This window comes from Channa argus, chromosome 15 (genome assembly GCF_033026475.1).
Source record: "Channa argus isolate prfri chromosome 15, Channa argus male v1.0, whole genome shotgun sequence".
Taxonomy (NCBI): Eukaryota; Metazoa; Chordata; class Actinopteri; order Anabantiformes; family Channidae; genus Channa; species Channa argus.
Window position 1 is genome coordinate 12981457 of NC_090211.1, and position 17339 is coordinate 12998795.

General features: G+C 40.9%; 3 protein-coding genes across 6 annotated transcripts; all 3 read left to right on the forward strand.

Moving 5' to 3' along the window:
* The first annotated feature begins 1408 nt into the window (after positions 1 to 1408).
* Positions 1409 to 9307, forward strand: notum1a (notum, palmitoleoyl-protein carboxylesterase a). The gene is made up of 11 exons (XM_067478290.1): positions 1409 to 2179; positions 4752 to 4804; positions 4908 to 5003; positions 5364 to 5424; positions 5507 to 5565; positions 5663 to 5765; positions 5880 to 6071; positions 6211 to 6308; positions 6963 to 7110; positions 7191 to 7238; positions 7359 to 9307. Exons 1-11 carry the CDS (start codon positions 1851 to 1853, stop codon positions 7660 to 7662), a joined length of 1491 nt encoding a protein of 496 aa, XP_067334391.1. The 5' UTR covers positions 1409 to 1850; the 3' UTR covers positions 7663 to 9307.
* A 1245-nt stretch (positions 9308 to 10552) lies between these two features.
* On the forward strand, positions 10553 to 13322 carry LOC137099842 (myeloid-associated differentiation marker-like protein 2). Its single transcript, XM_067477160.1, has one exon. It carries the CDS (start codon positions 11363 to 11365, stop codon positions 12272 to 12274), a length of 912 nt encoding a protein of 303 aa, XP_067333261.1. The 5' UTR covers positions 10553 to 11362; the 3' UTR covers positions 12275 to 13322.
* Positions 13323 to 13462: 140 nt separating this feature from the next.
* Positions 13463 to 17313, forward strand: pycr1a (pyrroline-5-carboxylate reductase 1a). Of its 4 annotated transcripts, none has more exons than XM_067477155.1 (8): positions 13463 to 13578; positions 13870 to 13941; positions 14074 to 14144; positions 14272 to 14451; positions 15192 to 15413; positions 15527 to 15619; positions 15896 to 16059; positions 16344 to 17313. In XM_067477155.1, the coding sequence occupies exons 2-8, from the start codon at positions 13875 to 13877 to the stop codon at positions 16510 to 16512; spliced, it is 966 nt and encodes a 321-aa protein (XP_067333256.1). In that variant the 5' UTR covers positions 13463 to 13578; positions 13870 to 13874; the 3' UTR covers positions 16513 to 17313. The 4 variants fall into 4 exon arrangements, with proteins under 4 accessions (XP_067333256.1, XP_067333260.1, XP_067333258.1 ...); XM_067477157.1 differs by lacking the exon at positions 13463 to 13578 and adding an exon at positions 13594 to 13651; XM_067477158.1 differs by lacking the exon at positions 13463 to 13578 and adding an exon at positions 13712 to 13736.
* The last annotated feature ends 26 nt before the right edge of the window (positions 17314 to 17339 follow it).

Below are 17339 nucleotides of genomic sequence, written 5' to 3' on the forward strand. Positions count from 1 at the left end.
CCTGGCTCAAAACGATCCAACATCCTTTAGGCAGCTGATAAACCATGGAGCTGTAGCTAGTAAGACGTTCTTTCTGAGACCACATCAGGCAGTTTTACTGCAATGCTGTGGCTTAGTTTCTGTCAATATTATTCACATTATATCTCGTAACATGTTGTCTAGAGTTACAAGCCCCCTCCCCTCCCAGCAAAGTGTCAAATTAATTTCCACTTCCATCATGGTACGCTTGTGGTTTGTCTCTACTGTCACAAGAGGGGAACCTCCTTAACAATACACTGAACAATACACACTCCATTAATGCCATTTGTTTCACCAAGACTAGTGACTCTGGCAGCTGCTTCCATAAAAATCACCTTTTTGGGGGGACTCAGCAGCCTCAGTATGAGCTTATGTTCTGCATATTGATTACTATTGAACACCACATCCCTGCGGCACTTTACAGTGTTACATCCACAGACCTGATACAGCATTAATCAAGAGGCTGGAGTTTATATTAGAGCTACAGTATAGTAGAGATGACATAAAGCTGAGTTAAGTCATTTTAATCTGACACAACATCACTGGCCTGTTACATGAACAAATAAGCACAAATGCATCAAACACACAAAATTTAGAAGTGTGCATAAGTATTAATAAATTGTATATGTCTCACAAATCCTTTCAGTCCTTAAAAAAATGAAGAGATTGAGCTCAGTCTAAGACTAAAGTCACCAAAATACCACTACAAGTGTTACAAACCATGTTTGGTCTGCACTTCAATGTGAATGTGTTCTTAAAATGACAGGTTGTTCAAGGAAAACCTACCTCAGCCTTTAGGAAGCATTCATTTGTTAAAAGCAGGCTTCCCATCAGGATGTTCTGCTCAACTTAAAATATACAGTAGCCTAGGAAAGTTTGGAAGAGACTGAAGTGGGAGGAAGGAGGCGAGGGGGGGGGGGGGGGGGGGGGGGGGGGGGTAAGACTGATGGTTGCTTTGATCTTTGGAGGCCCTGTCTGGAGATAAAGAAAAAGAAGTGTCCAAGTCTCTTCTTTTCTTAAACTTAACAAAACATGAAACATGAGCAAGTCCACTATACAGAAGTAAGAATTTAGTTTTTTGTGAGAAGGATGAGGACACTTCTACTACTGTTACTATTTGCATAGTTTCTCTTAAAAACAAGAGAAACTGAACTTTTAGTTATGATAACAACAATAACTTTGCTTGTTAATGAATTTACAATACTTTCCCGGCCAAGCATTGTTCTCTCTTTACGTGTTTTTATCATTTTTTGTTGTTGTTGATGTTGTTTTCACTTGATTTTCAGGCATGTGTGTAACAAGATGCGTATTCTCACTTCGTAAATTTGTGAAGGAATGGGAAATGGGCAATAAAAGCTGCCACATCAAATAAAACATCGCGGATCAAAAGAACCAACGCCGGGACATTTTTCCCCTCTATAAATTAAAAAGGGGTAGTCTGCCACGCTTGATCATGCCCCCGAGTCCTGCCCCGCTCTTGTGATTGGCTGGACGGACACACAAGGGGGGAAAGTTTGAATAAAATACAAGAGCATGGCACAAGTGTTGTCGTTCAAGCTGGTGCGCTTGGTCCAGCAGCGCTTCACTTGTACTGTGTAGATGGGCAAAGCCATTAGAAGTTTGAAATATACCCAGACGATCCAATGAATGATTGTAACTAATCTGAAAGTACTGGTAATTTAGTCAATATTAAATGTTGATTTGAGAAGAGAGGACGACAAGTGTATTTTAAATCGTGTGTAATAGTCGCTCCCTTCTTAGCTCCATCAGTAGAACCTGTTGCCTTGACGATACGCTGAATTTAGAGGAAAGACATCAAACGCTGGGACAGGATGACGGCGATCAGAATGGTTTCCACAGTGCTGCTGCTGGTGCTGATGCAGTCTGGAGCTCTTTGCGCACGGAGGTTCCGGGGTGGCCGCAACCCGCAGCCACGACGCCCACCGCCTCCGCCGACATACCGCGCAGAACGCGGTGACACCACGGAAAGCTTCCCTTTGGATTTCACCGCCGTGGAGGAGAACATGGATAACTTCATGACACAAGTCAAGAACCTTGCGCAGTCCCTGTATCCGTGCTCGGCGCAGAAGCTCGACTACGACATGAAGCTGAACTTTTTGGAGAACACGTCAGTCACATGCAACGACGGAAGTGTGGCGGGGTAGGTACAACTGAAAATAACATTGTATCACCGACAGGTCAAAGCAGGGTCAGCTGTGCAGCGGCGCCGTGGGGCGAGCAGGAAATTTTACTTTACATAAAGTCACTTGAGCAGGACGCACCACGTCCTGTTATCCAAAGTATCTCTCATGTGTCTGGCTATAAGCCAGTTTGGACAGTGCGCAAAACAGATTCGTTCTGCTTAACAGACAAACATTTAAATAATAAAATAAAATAAAATAAACAAGTAAGTAAAAACAAACCAAAATAAAGAAAAGGAAATCTCAATATTTCAGGACAAAATCAAATTCAGTCGGGATAAAACAGACAGCTGCTCTGGGTCAGCAAAGCGTGAAATTTGCGGATAGCCACATGTCCTATGCTTCATTTCCTTTGCTTCAAATTAGAATGCAGGATTTGCTCCGCAGAAAGTTTAGATTTAGGTTTTCAGACCCCCGCCCATGTCTATGTCTTTGATCATTTCACCCAGTACACAGACTGTCAAGTGCTGTTTTTACAGCAGTTTCATTACTTTCTAGTTAACAATTTTTCACTACTTCCCTTCTTTGGGTAACTTAAAGATGCAAAACTCCATCAGTGGGTCCTGATGGGTCTGAGTTTGGTAAAGATCTGTGAGATCAACAATAGATCAATTCAGCAGAAATCTATTTCATCAAATGTTCATCTTACATCTCTCTTTTAATCCATAAACAATGTTCAACCATATAAACAATAAACCACTTTCCTTTCTGTGTCAGGAGTCAAATTGTGGGTAAAACATATCTTTATACAAACAACACCGTTAATAAAGCTATGGCAGGTGGGAATGACTTATAGAAGGTGTATTTTTTTCATTGTAACTATGGCCAAGGACTGTAAATTTTACTTGTCTCAAACTGTCAACATATTATTCAGAACTGAAATTGCTCATTAATATGTGTAGAATTACTATGATTTGCAATTTTATTATTCTGTATGACTCCTTGGTAAATGCTGCCTGTGCCATAACTTTGATGCGTGTGCATGGGAAGCTATGGGACCAGTTCAGTGATGTGCAGGCTGGACTGAAATTGGTTTTGTTACTGTATGTCTCTGTGTATGCCAATTTGTATACTGTCTAATCCCTGTTAAACCCTAAAGTGCCTGGTAGAGAGAGCTGTCTGTTCAGTAAAGCTCTCAGCTCCTTAGAGGCGCACAATGAAGACGAGCGCAGGGGACAGTTATTGGCAGATGGCTGTTCATTCACTACGGTAGATGTCAGTTGAGATGCAAATCCTTCATCTGCTAGTGTTATTTCTAGAGAGATATTGTCACAGGTACAGAAGAAAAGCATATAAAGTAAAAAAAATGAAAAAATCATTCATTGGTCAAGAAGGTCAAACTGTGTGTCTCTTCTTCTGTAGTTGCACTTGTTAAGAGTGAGTAGGCTAAAGCAGTGCCTTCCCATCATGGCTTGTTCAGCTTGCCAAACCTGCCTTCACTTTGTTGTTTGAAAGTAGTAAGCAGAGTGCACTGTCCTCAGTCTGCATTATTGACTGTGGTCACATAAAAACAGTATTAACTGCAGCCAAAATGTCTGAGCAAAAGCTCAGACCTTAGGCCAAGTCTGTTTTCTTTATAGTCACTGTAATGTTTTTGGCACTCGCATGAGTTCATTCATTGTTAGAGTCCAGTGGATTCTCAATGAAACAATAAAAATTGCCTCATAGATACAACTAGAACACTTCACTCCTGTGGCCAAACCTGCTTTACAGACTGTTTTATTACCCTCATTTATTATGATTACGCTAAACTGCCATTGATATTTAATGAAAATCCTGTAGAAATCCTATCAAAATGTCCTACATGGGAGAATCATAATAGCATTGCCCTCCTCTGGGCTGACAACATACAGCACACAACTCATTAATTCCAGCATATATGAACTGGCATACAAATTCACTTCATCTCACCAAAGGTGCATTCAGGGGGAACAGACTTGGGTGGGTCCTACTAATGCAACAGATAGCGTACTCATCTTATCATATGATTAGCCTGAGCAGGAGCCCTGATATTCAACAACCTTGTGTGTGAGGACCCTACTAAAGACTGATGAGCTCAGAGAGAGAAAACTATGATGGTACTTTACCTATTTATGTTACATTAAAGATCAAAAGCAATAGTGGAAATTATGTTTTTGATCACTAGATCACTTTCCTAAGTGTGCGCACATACACCTCTTTGTTCTTATCTTTGCACTCACTGAATTTAAATTGGTGCAATTCCACCTTTTTCTGTCACCCTTTAGAGATAGTAATCAATAATTTAACATGTCATCCTTGTGTAGACAAAAAGGTGATGTCATGTGTATTTTTAAACCATCACTGATGGTGGAAACAGTGAGGGCTTTGCCTTTTAGCATTTATCTCCCAGTGTTTGTGGCTCTATCTTTTTAAGATACCATCATGCAGGGAGCGTAAACTAATCCTTTAAAAGTATCTAATCAGTTTCAAATATTATTACAGTTTGCACACAAGTCGAGCATTGTTAACATGCTCTGACAGCATGATTTCATATTCCTTGGTCTCTTGTAGGTACTACCTGAAAGAATCCCGAGGCAGCAGACGGTGGTTGATATTCTTAGAAGGTCAGTACTGATGACTAACTAAACTCATTTACTTTTATGCCCAAGCTAAGGTTGTGTAAAAAACATATCTAGCTGTGTTTTTTGTGTGTGTATGTCTGTCCAGGTGGCTGGTACTGCTTCAACAAAGAGAACTGCGATAGCCGATACGAGACCATGAGGAGACTGATGAGCTCATCCAAGTGGGCGCAAACTAAAAGAGGTCAGGATCACATAGTCTGTATAGTTCAACTCATACACATAAGAACCACTGATACTCCACCTGTCTGTACCAAATTCTGACCTCCTCACATAGTAAAGAAATGTACCCAGATCCAACTGTAACAGGTAATTAAAAGGATCGGATGTATCTGTACTCGTCTGCAGTGTTATTGAGACTGACACCCGCTTATATAGCTGCAGTGCAGGGCTACCTGGCGCCCGCATCTGTACGAGCAGAGACGCCTCCCTCTCTCATTGCAGTGTAATGACTGTAATCCATGGGGTAATGATGATGAAGAAGCAGAGGATCTGTCTGGGAGTGCCAGGAAGCCTAATGATACATGTTGATCTGTCTCTGCAGGCACGGGGATCCTGTCTCCGCTGCCTGAGGAAAACCCTCACTGGTGGAATGCCAACATGGTGTAAGTTGATTTGTGTTTGTGTGCTTACTGATGCTAAATGTTTAATCCCACCTGGCACTTTACCATTATGTTGCTTATGCAGTTTCATCCCGTACTGCTCCAGTGATGTGTGGAGTGGTGCTGCAGCCAAAACTGAAACAAGTAAGAAATAACTAAAGACTTAAAAAAAATCTAAACATTTTTCTGTCCTCACAGGAAATGTTGTTCTACAGTTCTATTCCTGCTGTTTTGTGTGTAGGTGGCTATGCCTTTATGGGATCGCTGATTATTCAGGAGGTTGTGAAGGACCTGCTGAACAAAGGTCTAGACAACGCTAAGGTGCTACTATTAGCAGGAAGCAGGTATGTTCATGTGTGAAAATGTGTTTAGAGATTTGAAATTCACATTGTTAATGTCGCTCATATTTAATTTTAGGTACTAATATGAAAATGTGTGGAAAATGTTTCTCCTTGTAGTGCGGGAGGTACTGGGGTCCTGCTAAATGTTGACCGGGTGGCCGAGCTACTGGAAGGCCTAGGGCACACTGGGATACAAGTGCGAGGTCTTTCTGATTCTGGTTGGTTCCTGGACAACAAGCAGTACCACTGTACTGACTGCGTGGACACTGTCAGCTGTGCTCCCACTGAGACCATTAAGAGAGGCATCAAGTAAGGGAGCCAATCAATCTAATTATAACATGAGAAACATCACCATCTTGTGAACTGCATATTTCAGTAAGGTGATGAAATAATCAGGTTGCCAATTTATACATCATGTCCTCTGTGTACTTTTCACCTGCCTCAACAGGTATTGGGGAGGGGTGGTACCAGAGAGGTGCAGGAAATCCCATGAAGGAGAGGAGTGGAATTGTTTCTTCGGATACAGAGTCTTCCCATCAATAAAAAGTGAGTTTGTGTTGTTATGCAGAACGGGGCCTAGTAAATGGTAAATGGCCACTTATAAAGCGCTTTACAATGTGGATTCTCATTCACACACACACTCACACACCGATGGCGGTGGCTGCCACACAAGGTGCTCACCTGAGCCACCGGGAGCAACTTGGGATTCAGTATCTTGCCCAAGGACACTTCGACACATAGCCAGGACCGGGGATCAAACCACTAACAATGTGGTGCATGGACGACTGCCTTACCATCTGAGCTACAGCTACCCAGGTGAATCAGTGGTAGAGCATCCAGTTGGAATGCAGAAGGCCACGAGTTCAAATCCCACCCACCAGGTGTGGCCCTGGCTAGCCACCAAGCATCACCTTTGTGCCGGTCCCGATCCCGGATAAAAATGGGGGGGTTGCGTCAGGAAGGGCATAGACTCATGCCAAATCAACGTGCGGAACACATTTAGCTGTGGACACCCCTGGAGGGACAAGCCAAAAGCCGTTGACCTCTGGGTTTTTATGCAGTACATGCACATATTATACATGCTGATGCTATTGTGCTTCAACAACGTATCCATTGCAAACAAATCTTCTTGTCATATTTTCTAATACATGCTTGATAAACACAACACTCCTCTATTATTCCTCTATTTTCTTTGTGCAGGCCCTGTGTTTGTGGTGCAGTGGCTCTTTGATGAAGCTCAGTTGACCGTGGACAATATTCAGCTTACAGGCCAACCTGTTCAGGAAGGCCAGTGGCGCTACATCCAAAATCTTGGCATAGAGCTGAGAAACACACTCAAAGATGTCCCGTAAGTTTATGACTCTGTATTAGAAGGGGAATTTAGGGAGGCTTATTGCACACTAACTTTTAATGTATTTCTATATTCAGGGCTATGTTTGCTCCAGCGTGCCTCTCTCATGAAGTTATCAACAGAAAGTGAGTACGAATTCATTTTTTACACCTCTGTTGCCTATGTACAATCATCAGGGACATGAAGCTTTGTGCTTGAGATGTTGCACCTGTGAGCTGACAGCACCCCCTTGTGTTGTGTTCTAGTTACTGGATTGACGTGCAGGTTAAAGGAACCTCCTTACCCCGAGCGCTGCACTGCTGGGACCGCAGCCTGCACGACAACAGAAACAACAAGGCTCCGCCTAAAGGCTGCCCAGTGCACCTAATTGACAGCTGCCCATGGCCACACTGCAACCCCACCTGCCCGACCATCCGGGACCAGTTCACTGGACAAGAGATGAACGTCATTCAGTTCCTCATGCACATGGGCTTTGATGTACAAAAGATGGCCCAGCAGCAAGGCATGGACCCTAGCAAGTTACTGGGCATGCTCAGCAGTGGCAGCTAAAGAGACACAAATACACTCAGTATCTCCAAGCTAAGCCCAAGCAGGGCTGGCTGGTCTCTCTGGCCAGTCTCCCATGCCAGATACCTCCAAGTACACATTCACTCACATAACCCATTCTACCTATGATTATTACCGTCTAACTTTTTTGTTTACTTTAGCGAAAACCTCAGTCACGCAAAAGATCGTAGATTTGTCCCACAATCCCTCTCCTCACAACTCAGTAATTGCAATAAATACAGGGGAAACTGCTGTTCTCCATTTAAATTATCTTTTGCTTTGTAAAAGAAAAAAACACATATATCATGAATGTAATCCAGTTTTAAGGATGCTCAATGTTGTATTGTTTTTTTTAATATTATTTCCATCCTTCCATTTAGATAATATTTAGTCATTGTTATATAAAAAAAGAAAATGCCACAATGTAAAGATGCTGTAATCTAACCAATATTGGGTAAATCACACAGTAAACTACATCAAGGCAGAAACAGGGAAAAGGTGACAAATGCACTGGATCAGGAATGAGATTTTGTCTTCAAGACTAAATCGATGGCAGGAATGACAGAGATGGACAAAATACTCACTGTAATAATCATGTGGTGCACGACCTAGTTGGATTAACACACTTACAATCACATAGTTAGGCCACATAAACAACAGCCACAACCACACAAATATCAAATGGTATTAATGCTAATAAAAACTACTTAAAGGAAATAGTTACAGGGAGGAACATGTCAAAAAGATAAAGAGACAATGCTCCACACTTTGTATTATTGTTGCAATTATGGTGGAATACAAGAGAATGTTCCACCACGGAGGAATTTCTCATCCCTTAAGGGGTTGGGATTTAAGTGAACAAATGTGAAGATGCCGTGATGGCTGGTTCAGTTGTGTTCCGAAGGTGATTGTGGTGCTAAAGTGGACCTGGAAACACTTTACATCCAGTCCAGCCTACACCTCTTTGTCACATATCACTTCATCACACAAAGACTCTTCAAACCTGATCAAAGGGTACACATTCACGTTAGGTTCAGCAATACTCAGATCAATGCAATGAACTTTCAAAGGGAGACAAATATTGTGTATTATATATATTTTTGGGTATTTGTATATGTTCTTTCAAGTGTTCACTATTGTAACTCCCTTCTTATATTTCATAATAGAGATCACTTTATAATATAATGACAATGTTGTATGTAATGATGTTTTTAAAGGACCTCTATTTCGCATCCCACCAGAGAAGGAAAGGTACTACAAATTGTAATTTTATTCTGTAACATATTTTTTTAACAGAAAAAAAACTCAAGCTACATTGGTATTTTACATATTTATTTTGTTATGTAAATCATATTTATAAGTGCTATATTCACAGAGAAGTGATTCTTTGTAAATTGTAAATACATTGCTGTTTTTTTTTTCATTGTGTTGATTGCATGTCTTTGTATCAGACATAAAAGAAAGGACACATTACATATACTATGTAAATATTCCCGTGGCATTTTGATGTTTTGTTGTTATCATGGTAAATTTTATTATTATTATTATTATTACTATTATTATAACTAGTAGTGTACTGAGTTAAGGTAACAGTTCCATCAGGCTTCCTACTTATCTTATAATAGATATAAGCCTGTACACATACTGATAATCCAAGCAGCTTGTTAAATCTAAGAAATTGGTCAATGGTCAATTTGCTAAAATAGTTTATGCTAGATAAAAATAGATTTTTTGAATTAAGAAATGTTGGTATTTTTATTGAATCGAAAATGACAATTATACAAGAATATAAAACAACAAAGGTCTTATATTTACTTGCTAAAGCAAGTACCCGATTTGATGACATTGGTGCCTTGGTACTGAGCTGAAGCCATTATAAACTTCTGATCTTGTTGTCAAAATCACAGTCCAGGACAATTTAATGTGCCAGTCACAGAGAGGTGTGTAAGCTAATTTAAGTTATTTGTAAATTGATCTGTAAGGTCGCCAATGTCTGACAATCTTTAAAAAAGTCAGTTGAACTGTGGTCCCTCGCAACCTGGACCAGGATGAGTGGTCAAAGATAACTGATGGATGGACAGATGAACTGTGGTTAATGGTCTCTTTTTATTCCACATGTTCTTCTTACATGTGAAACACCTACACACAATGTAGCTCAACAGTTTGGTCAGCGATTCCGATGTGTTACACTAGAAGCTGCAAATGTAGCTTTGAGGAACATGACTGACACAGACATGAGGAGTGGGCTACAGAAGTCTGATTACTCACTTCTGTTTGTCTCCACACTGCCAGATCTAATTTCAGTTTACATTTATAGTCTTCAATAACAACTGAAGAAAAAGTTCCCTAGGTTTCATCTGAAGCCAGACAGGGTTTAGCTTTTTTTGCTTTGCATCTTCAGGACCTGTAAAGAATTTTACATCCGTGCTTCCCCATAACAGATATTTAACACAATCTATACCCTTATTTAGAACACGAGGCCAACATGGAGCCCAGTTAAAGTAATCTAATTTATATTAGTAATCAGACGTGATGTTGTGCACTGTACTTCAAAAAGTCCCAGCACACTAATAAAACATTTTATAGTATTCTTAGTAACTGCTAATCCACATCCACTTCCCTCTCACATGAATAGCTCAAATCTGTCATCACTTGTGTATAATCATGCCTCTGCACCTGTATGCAATTTCTGTCTCTAATGCGAGTCTTAGCCTCTCTCCCTGTCATTATGCTGCACATAAATGCCAGTTTCTTACTGAGGGAGCTCTGACGCAGCCTTTCTGGGTGCTCCCTAGAAATACGACTCTCATACTGCCTGCCACATGTAGGCTGCCACCCCTCTGTGGAATATAGACCCCCTATTTATAGATCTGGCAAGGCCTGCAACCCTGGGCTCGGCACAAACTTTCATTTAGACAGCCACCCCTAGCAGTCCACCAAGTGCACACTGACAACATAGGAGGGAGAGGGAGTCTGTTTGTGTGAGTAAGAAGGAGTGGACGACTAAATCCAAGAGGCAAAAGCAGACTGAAACAGCAAGACAAAGAGCAAGTGACAGACCTAACAGTTTGAGAGATTCTGATGAGCAGATAGGAAAATCCAAGGATCGAGTCATTGAGAAATGGAACTTGACTGACAGGACAAGAAACTAGTCCACCTGTTTGGCACTGAGGGGTTTTGTTGGAAGAGTGATCTGAACAGTGGACAGCTTATTGGACAAGACCTTACTTCACTTTGAACTTTTGATACACTGGGAAACTTGGTGAATGAAGAGAGCAAGGAAAGGAAAAGGAAGATTTCTGAGGACTTACAACCTTTCAGTAAGAGCAGGATCATCATCTTATTCTCTAAACCATTATACTAAAAAAGTAAACACTATAAAGAACTGACACCAGCGTGATTTATAGGAAACACATTTTATATGTTTAGTTTATAGACAGCCAAGAAAAGCAGTTTTAATTTTTAAGACCGATTTAGGTGCCCTTTACTATAGCAAACTACTCAATGAACTTCTACTTTGCAGTATATAAATGTAACTAGATCTTAAACACACTGCTGTAATTACAAAGCAAGATCCTTGAAAAATTACAGACATTGGTAATTAGGGACCATCTATAAAAGGCAACCAAGGAAAGGGTGAAGTCTGTGACCAAGGAGACATTAAGAATCTAAACAAGGAAAACAGCCGATTCAAACGCAAACCATGGATTCTCACGGAGGACACTACCTCAACAAAGATGCCGTGTTGTCACCTTTAGGTGCTGCCCGAATGTGCCAGCTGCTTCTTGGCTGCACCATAATGGCCCTTGTGTCCCACAGTGCAGGCTACACTGCCACCTACGGAACCTTCTGCATGTTTGTGTGGTGTTTTTGCTTTGCTGTTACACTGATTGTGTTCACCTTGGACATCACGCGGCTCCACACATGCATGCCCATTTCCTGGGATAACTTCACAGTGGCTTTTGCCATGCTGGCAACACTCATGTACATCACTGCCTCTGTAGTCTACCCTGTGTACTTCCTCCAGACAGATTGCTCGGCTGAGGCCTGTGAGGTCCAAATCTATCGCATTGCTGTCACTGTCTGCTCAAGTGTCTGCTGCTTCCCCTATGGAACTGAGGTGTTCCTAACTCGAGCTAAGCCAGGGGCTGTGGTGGGTTACATGGCCACTGTTTCTGGCCTACTCAAGGTGGTCCAGAGCTTTGTGGCCTGCATCATTTTTGGAGCCCTGGCTAACGATAGTGAGTACAACAAATTCATTGCAACACAGTACTGTGTGGTGGTATACAGCCTGTGCTTTGCTGTCACTGTGATCGTGATCATACTGACGGTCTCTGGGAGGACCTCTGCCCTGCGGTTTCCCTTTGACCGCTTTGTGGTTGTCTACACGTTCTTTGCTGTGATTCTATACCTCAGTACTACACTGATTTGGCCCATCTTCAGCTTTGATAAGAAGTACGGGAAGGTTGCTCGTCCTGATGACTGCCCACGTGGACATTGTCCCTGGGATAGTAAGCTGGTGGTGGCAGTTTTCACCAGTGTTAACCTTATCCTGTATTTTGTTGACCTGGTTTATTCCCAGAGGATTCGCTTTGTCTCCAGCTCGGCTAACTAATAAACTAAACTCAAGACTATTTAGCCTTTAACTAAGGGAAGGCAGTATTTAATCAATGGTGTCATTTATATGTGTGACTTTTTTATCATTAGTAATCATCTGGTACTGAGTCTGTGTGCCCACCAGTAAAACTCACATTACCAATGATACAAACACTACACACAATACAGATTTCAACGACTTTCTCCAGTTCTGCAGTGACCTACAAGTGAGAGCCTGCCAGGTGTACGGATAAGCTGATCTCAGCAATTCTGTCCACGCAGGAGCCCGAGATATACGTCCATCACAGCACCATATACCCTCGTCCTCTCCAAGCTGCTTTGTTCTACTCAAACAAGGTGGTCCCGTGGGAGTGTGTTATAAATTACTAGAACAGTGTTGCAGTATAGACTAAGCCATTAATTTCAGTATTTTACATTCAGATTGTGCACTGAAGAAAGCTTTTGGTTTTGACTTTGTAGCCACTTTCTGTATTTTCTTCCAATTTGTATTCCTCAAATATGTAAAGTTAAGGAATATTAGGTTAGTCCTGTCATCCAAAGAATGTTAAATGTACCATGTACTTTAGTTTGCAAGGCAAAACTTAAACAACAGTATAATATAGTTTATTTGCACAATTATATAGTGTAACTTTTTCCTTTTGCAACGTTTCTGATATTTAATAAAAGCTAATATGTTTTGATCTCTTTGATTTGCTCTGCAGTAAGTGGGACTTGTTTAATATGTGACCTGTTACAACTTTAAACGTACATAACATAATAAGACCAGAAATCTAATTCGTAACTTGTTAAAGGTCTAGAATTCAAAATAATTATATGACTTTTATATGTCTTGTAATATTTTGTACATTAAATTGTGTTAGCTTTAATTGTCAGATTCTGGCGATGCATCAGAGTTTATATCTGTTAAATGTGCACAGTGTTAGAAAACACTTTTTTTTTCTTTCCTGAAAAGCCTTTTTTAAGAGTCGGAAAACCTCTATCACACCAACCATTACCGAAGCATTACATTACTACTGGTGAATGCATCAGCAGCTTGGAGATGAGCCGGATTTTCAAGCTTTTTGCCAGTAGGTGATCCTGCAGTACTGGAATCCCGGACCAACTTCACTGTCCCACGGAAAAACCTGATGCAACTGGCCCGTCATTTACAGAGCGTGTTTTTATGTCTTTAATTGGTTAAATGTGGCACGTGTCAACAAAGTATGCGAGCTGATTGGCTTGCTCGCATGTCAATCAAAACTCTACCCTCACGTACAGTATAGAACAACACAGCTGGACCACGTTGACTTGTTATAATTTCAGGTAATTGTGTTAAGGTTTTTCTACAGGCTGTGGTTTGGTTCGGTGCTAAAATTAAGGACACTTTGGCAAAATTGTAAGGGGTTTTCTTAATTAAACCTTTGCTGTAAACATTGTAATACTACTCCTACGTGTTGTTAGTCGCCTCGCTCAATAAGGAAGTAAGTTTGTTTGTAACCACCACGCAGAGCAAAGAAGCTGCATAGAATTGTTAAACTTGGAACAATAACACAGTTATTGAGTTAAAATCGATTTCTAACTGCTGACGTTGCTGTTTAAACTCTGTACACATAGGTACAATGAGTGTAGGTTTCATAGGAGCGGGCCAAGTGGCCCACGCTCTGGTGAGAGGCTTCACAGCTGCAGGTGAGATTTCTGTATCATATGTGCAATAACAGTTATGTATGTCTTCAGATTTGACTTGTGTTAATGTATGTTGATTGCAATCAGACACGAAAGTGATACTTGGACGTTTTTTTTTTTCTTTGCCCCTCCAAGGCGTGATTGCCTCCCACAGAATCACAGCCAGTTCCCCAGACACAGATCTACCTACGGTACAGGGACTGCGGGTGGGTAAACCATAAAGGATGGAAATTAAAGAGTCTGTGTCATCAAGACCGTATTTAATAAAGAATGCTTTTTTATGTTTTAGTTTTTTTGTACAGTACAATATTAAAAGATCTGTCGTTTGTACAGAAACTGGGTGTGAATTTTACCACTAGCAACAAAGAGACGGTGAACAAGAGTGATGTTCTCTTCCTTGCTGTCAAGCCCCACATCATTCCATTTGTACTGGATGAGATTGGACCAGACATCGAAGATCGCCACCTTATTGTGTCCTGTGCAGCTGGTGTCACCATCAGCTCAATAGAGAAGGCAGGTTATGGCAGACCTAGGTGATAATGGAAAGACATCGTTTTCTTCCACTCAATAGTCACAATGCAGTACTTTTTGGTAACGGAGCTAGTGAAAGCACAGGATTAAAACTGCAGGATTATACAGGCAAATGATAAATGCTGCATGTAGATAAATTGTTAGTTCTAGTAAAATAGAAACTTGACTACATAATGATAATACTGTCTTTTAAACTAGTATTAAGTGTGATTTGAACTGTAGTGTAGCTCATCATTAAGATAATTAAAAATACCCACTAAAGCCTAGGTTTACAATCACATTGACCCACGTGTCCCACCCAGCTCTAGATAATGGGTGATGCTGGTGAAATAGCGCCTTTTTTTTTGGTTCGGCTTTTTGGCACAATGCTACAAAATATTGTCAAGAGGTTTCCACTTTATTGTTGAGGTCTGATTTCAGCAGACCCTGGGGGTTAAACAGTGTCTGTGGATTCTCTCCTCCATTACTAACCACTAGAAGTTTACTCAAGGGAATGACAAGCATACAACAGTAGATGAGAGCACAGGTACAGTATTTCTGCCTGCTAGACATTGTTGTCTGTTGCAGCTCTGCTGGTGTCATCAGCTGGGAGCCACGCTCAATTGGTGTTTACTACATTTGTAAGACAGAGAAATTTGATAATATATTTATAAATGCAAGGAATCCTTTCAGCCTCTTTTCTTCAGGCTGTCCATGAAATAGTGCATTCTCACCCACTGTAGAAGCTGCAGCAGTATCGCACTTCTCCCAAGGTAATGAGATGCATGACCAACACTCCAGTGGTGGTGCGTGAAGGGGCCACTGTGTATGCCACAGGCACCCATGCACAGGTGGAAGATGGAAAGCTTTTGGAGCAGCTGATGGCCAGTGTAGGATACTGCACTGAGGTGGAAGAGGACCTCATTGATGCGGTTACTGGCCTGAGTGGCAGTGGCCCTGCCTATGTGAGTACATTTTATAATTTGTAGTGTATTTTGCAACCCTGCTTTACTGGTTGCAATTGTGAAAAATGTAATTGTCATTGTTGTCCTTCGCTTTGGCGGTTGTGGCCTTGCAGGCATTCACAGCGGTAGATGCTCTCGCTGATGGTGGAGTGAAAATGGGCCTGCCTAGGAGACTGGCTGTACGCCTTGGAGCCCAAGCACTGCTGGTATAACCTTTAGTTTTTTAAGAGGGGTGTATGTGTTGTCTAAATTTGCACTACTTTTCCCCTAGATTATGTATGTTAGTCTTTCTCTAGGTATATGGGTATACTTATTTTAATGTTCATAATCTGTTCAGATGGGAATCTAATATTCTGGCAAATCAATGCAGACAGAAATTATCTTCTCGACTCAATCTGGCACATTTTCATTTTAAAAATAGGTGTATCTGTGTTGACCGTTATGTCATACTAATGTGGATCTCCCCTTGTTTTTCTTCAAAGGGAGCTGCTCGAATGCTGCTGGACTCAGAGCAGCACCCAGGGCAACTCAAGGATAATGTGTGTTCACCAGGGGGAGCCACCATCCATGCCCTACATGTCATGGAGAGCGGTGGCTTTCGCAGCCTCCTGATCAATGCTGTAGAGGCCTCCTGTGTTAGGACTAGGTAGGTTGAGAAGATAAAATGTGAGAATAGGAAATCATAATTTCTTTCATGGGGATGTACAAGAAAGGATTATAAGATAATTATTGTACCCAAACAACATAGATATAACCTTGTGAAGTTCATAATTCAGGCAGTAGATGGCGTTATTTGCAAAACATTTTATTAAGTTTATTTCTTGTTCCTGATTATCTAGCAAAAAGACTTTTATTAAGCTACTATATTATGTTGTAGTTTATGCATACTGTATTGTCTTTGTCTCTGTGTTCCTGTCTTTCTCTAAAAAGGGAACTTCAGTTTTTAGCTGACCAAGAGAAAATCTCCCCAGCTGCCATTAAGAAAACAACTCTGGACAAAGTGCTGCAGCAGCCAGGAGTAACTGCAGACGATGTTGGGGTCAGATCTCATGGGATCAGCGTCTTCAACAACCGTAAACCCTGGACCAAAAAGAACTGATTATTTTTTGTAAGGCTGTGAAACTGCAGACTTTGATGTGACTTGGCACATCTCTGGCAATGCAGCATTTTATGCCAATAAACCACTGGCAGGGGACTGTTGAAGCAGAAGCTAACCTAGTGGATTACTTTTTAGGAACAATATCTGCTTTGGGGGTGACACTTAATATTAGGAAGGACTGTATGAGCACAATTCTATTTTTATTTTGTAAAACATGTCCTTGTAATGTTTTGTGGTTTTTAAGCGGTGAACTTATTATTTATGTTTGACTTCTATGCTATTTTATACCCTCTCTGTCAGTTACTGGAAAGAATAAGAATTTGCATACCTGTGGTTGATATGGCTTTTTAAATTTTAATTCACTTGGTCTTGGTCTCACTTGGCAACATTTTGCTTATTATTTAACCACACAAACAGTGGATTGCAGTGAAATACCAAGCTCTGTACAATGTTTTGTTCTGGCAACATGTGGGACATGTATGTTGTGATTTTGTGATTCAAACGCCCAAGAAAAAAATCCAAGTAGAAAAAGTCATACAGGTGTTCTGTGTGATGTAGGTGATAGATTTATTGTACCTTTTTGTATAGAATTGTACAATACAGGTTTTTGACTTTGTCACAATGACAGGACATAGGGGTTTTCTGAAGGTGGTGTAACAGTTCAATTTGCATTTGCATTTATGCAAAGTATGTATTTCAACTATTATACTAATTAAATAATTAGGCTTAAAGCTACATTCCTCTGACGCAATGAGTTTAAATGTTTTCACAACCTTATCATTAAATATTAATGAAAACTAAGTAAGTGTAAGTGACACACTTGAGAA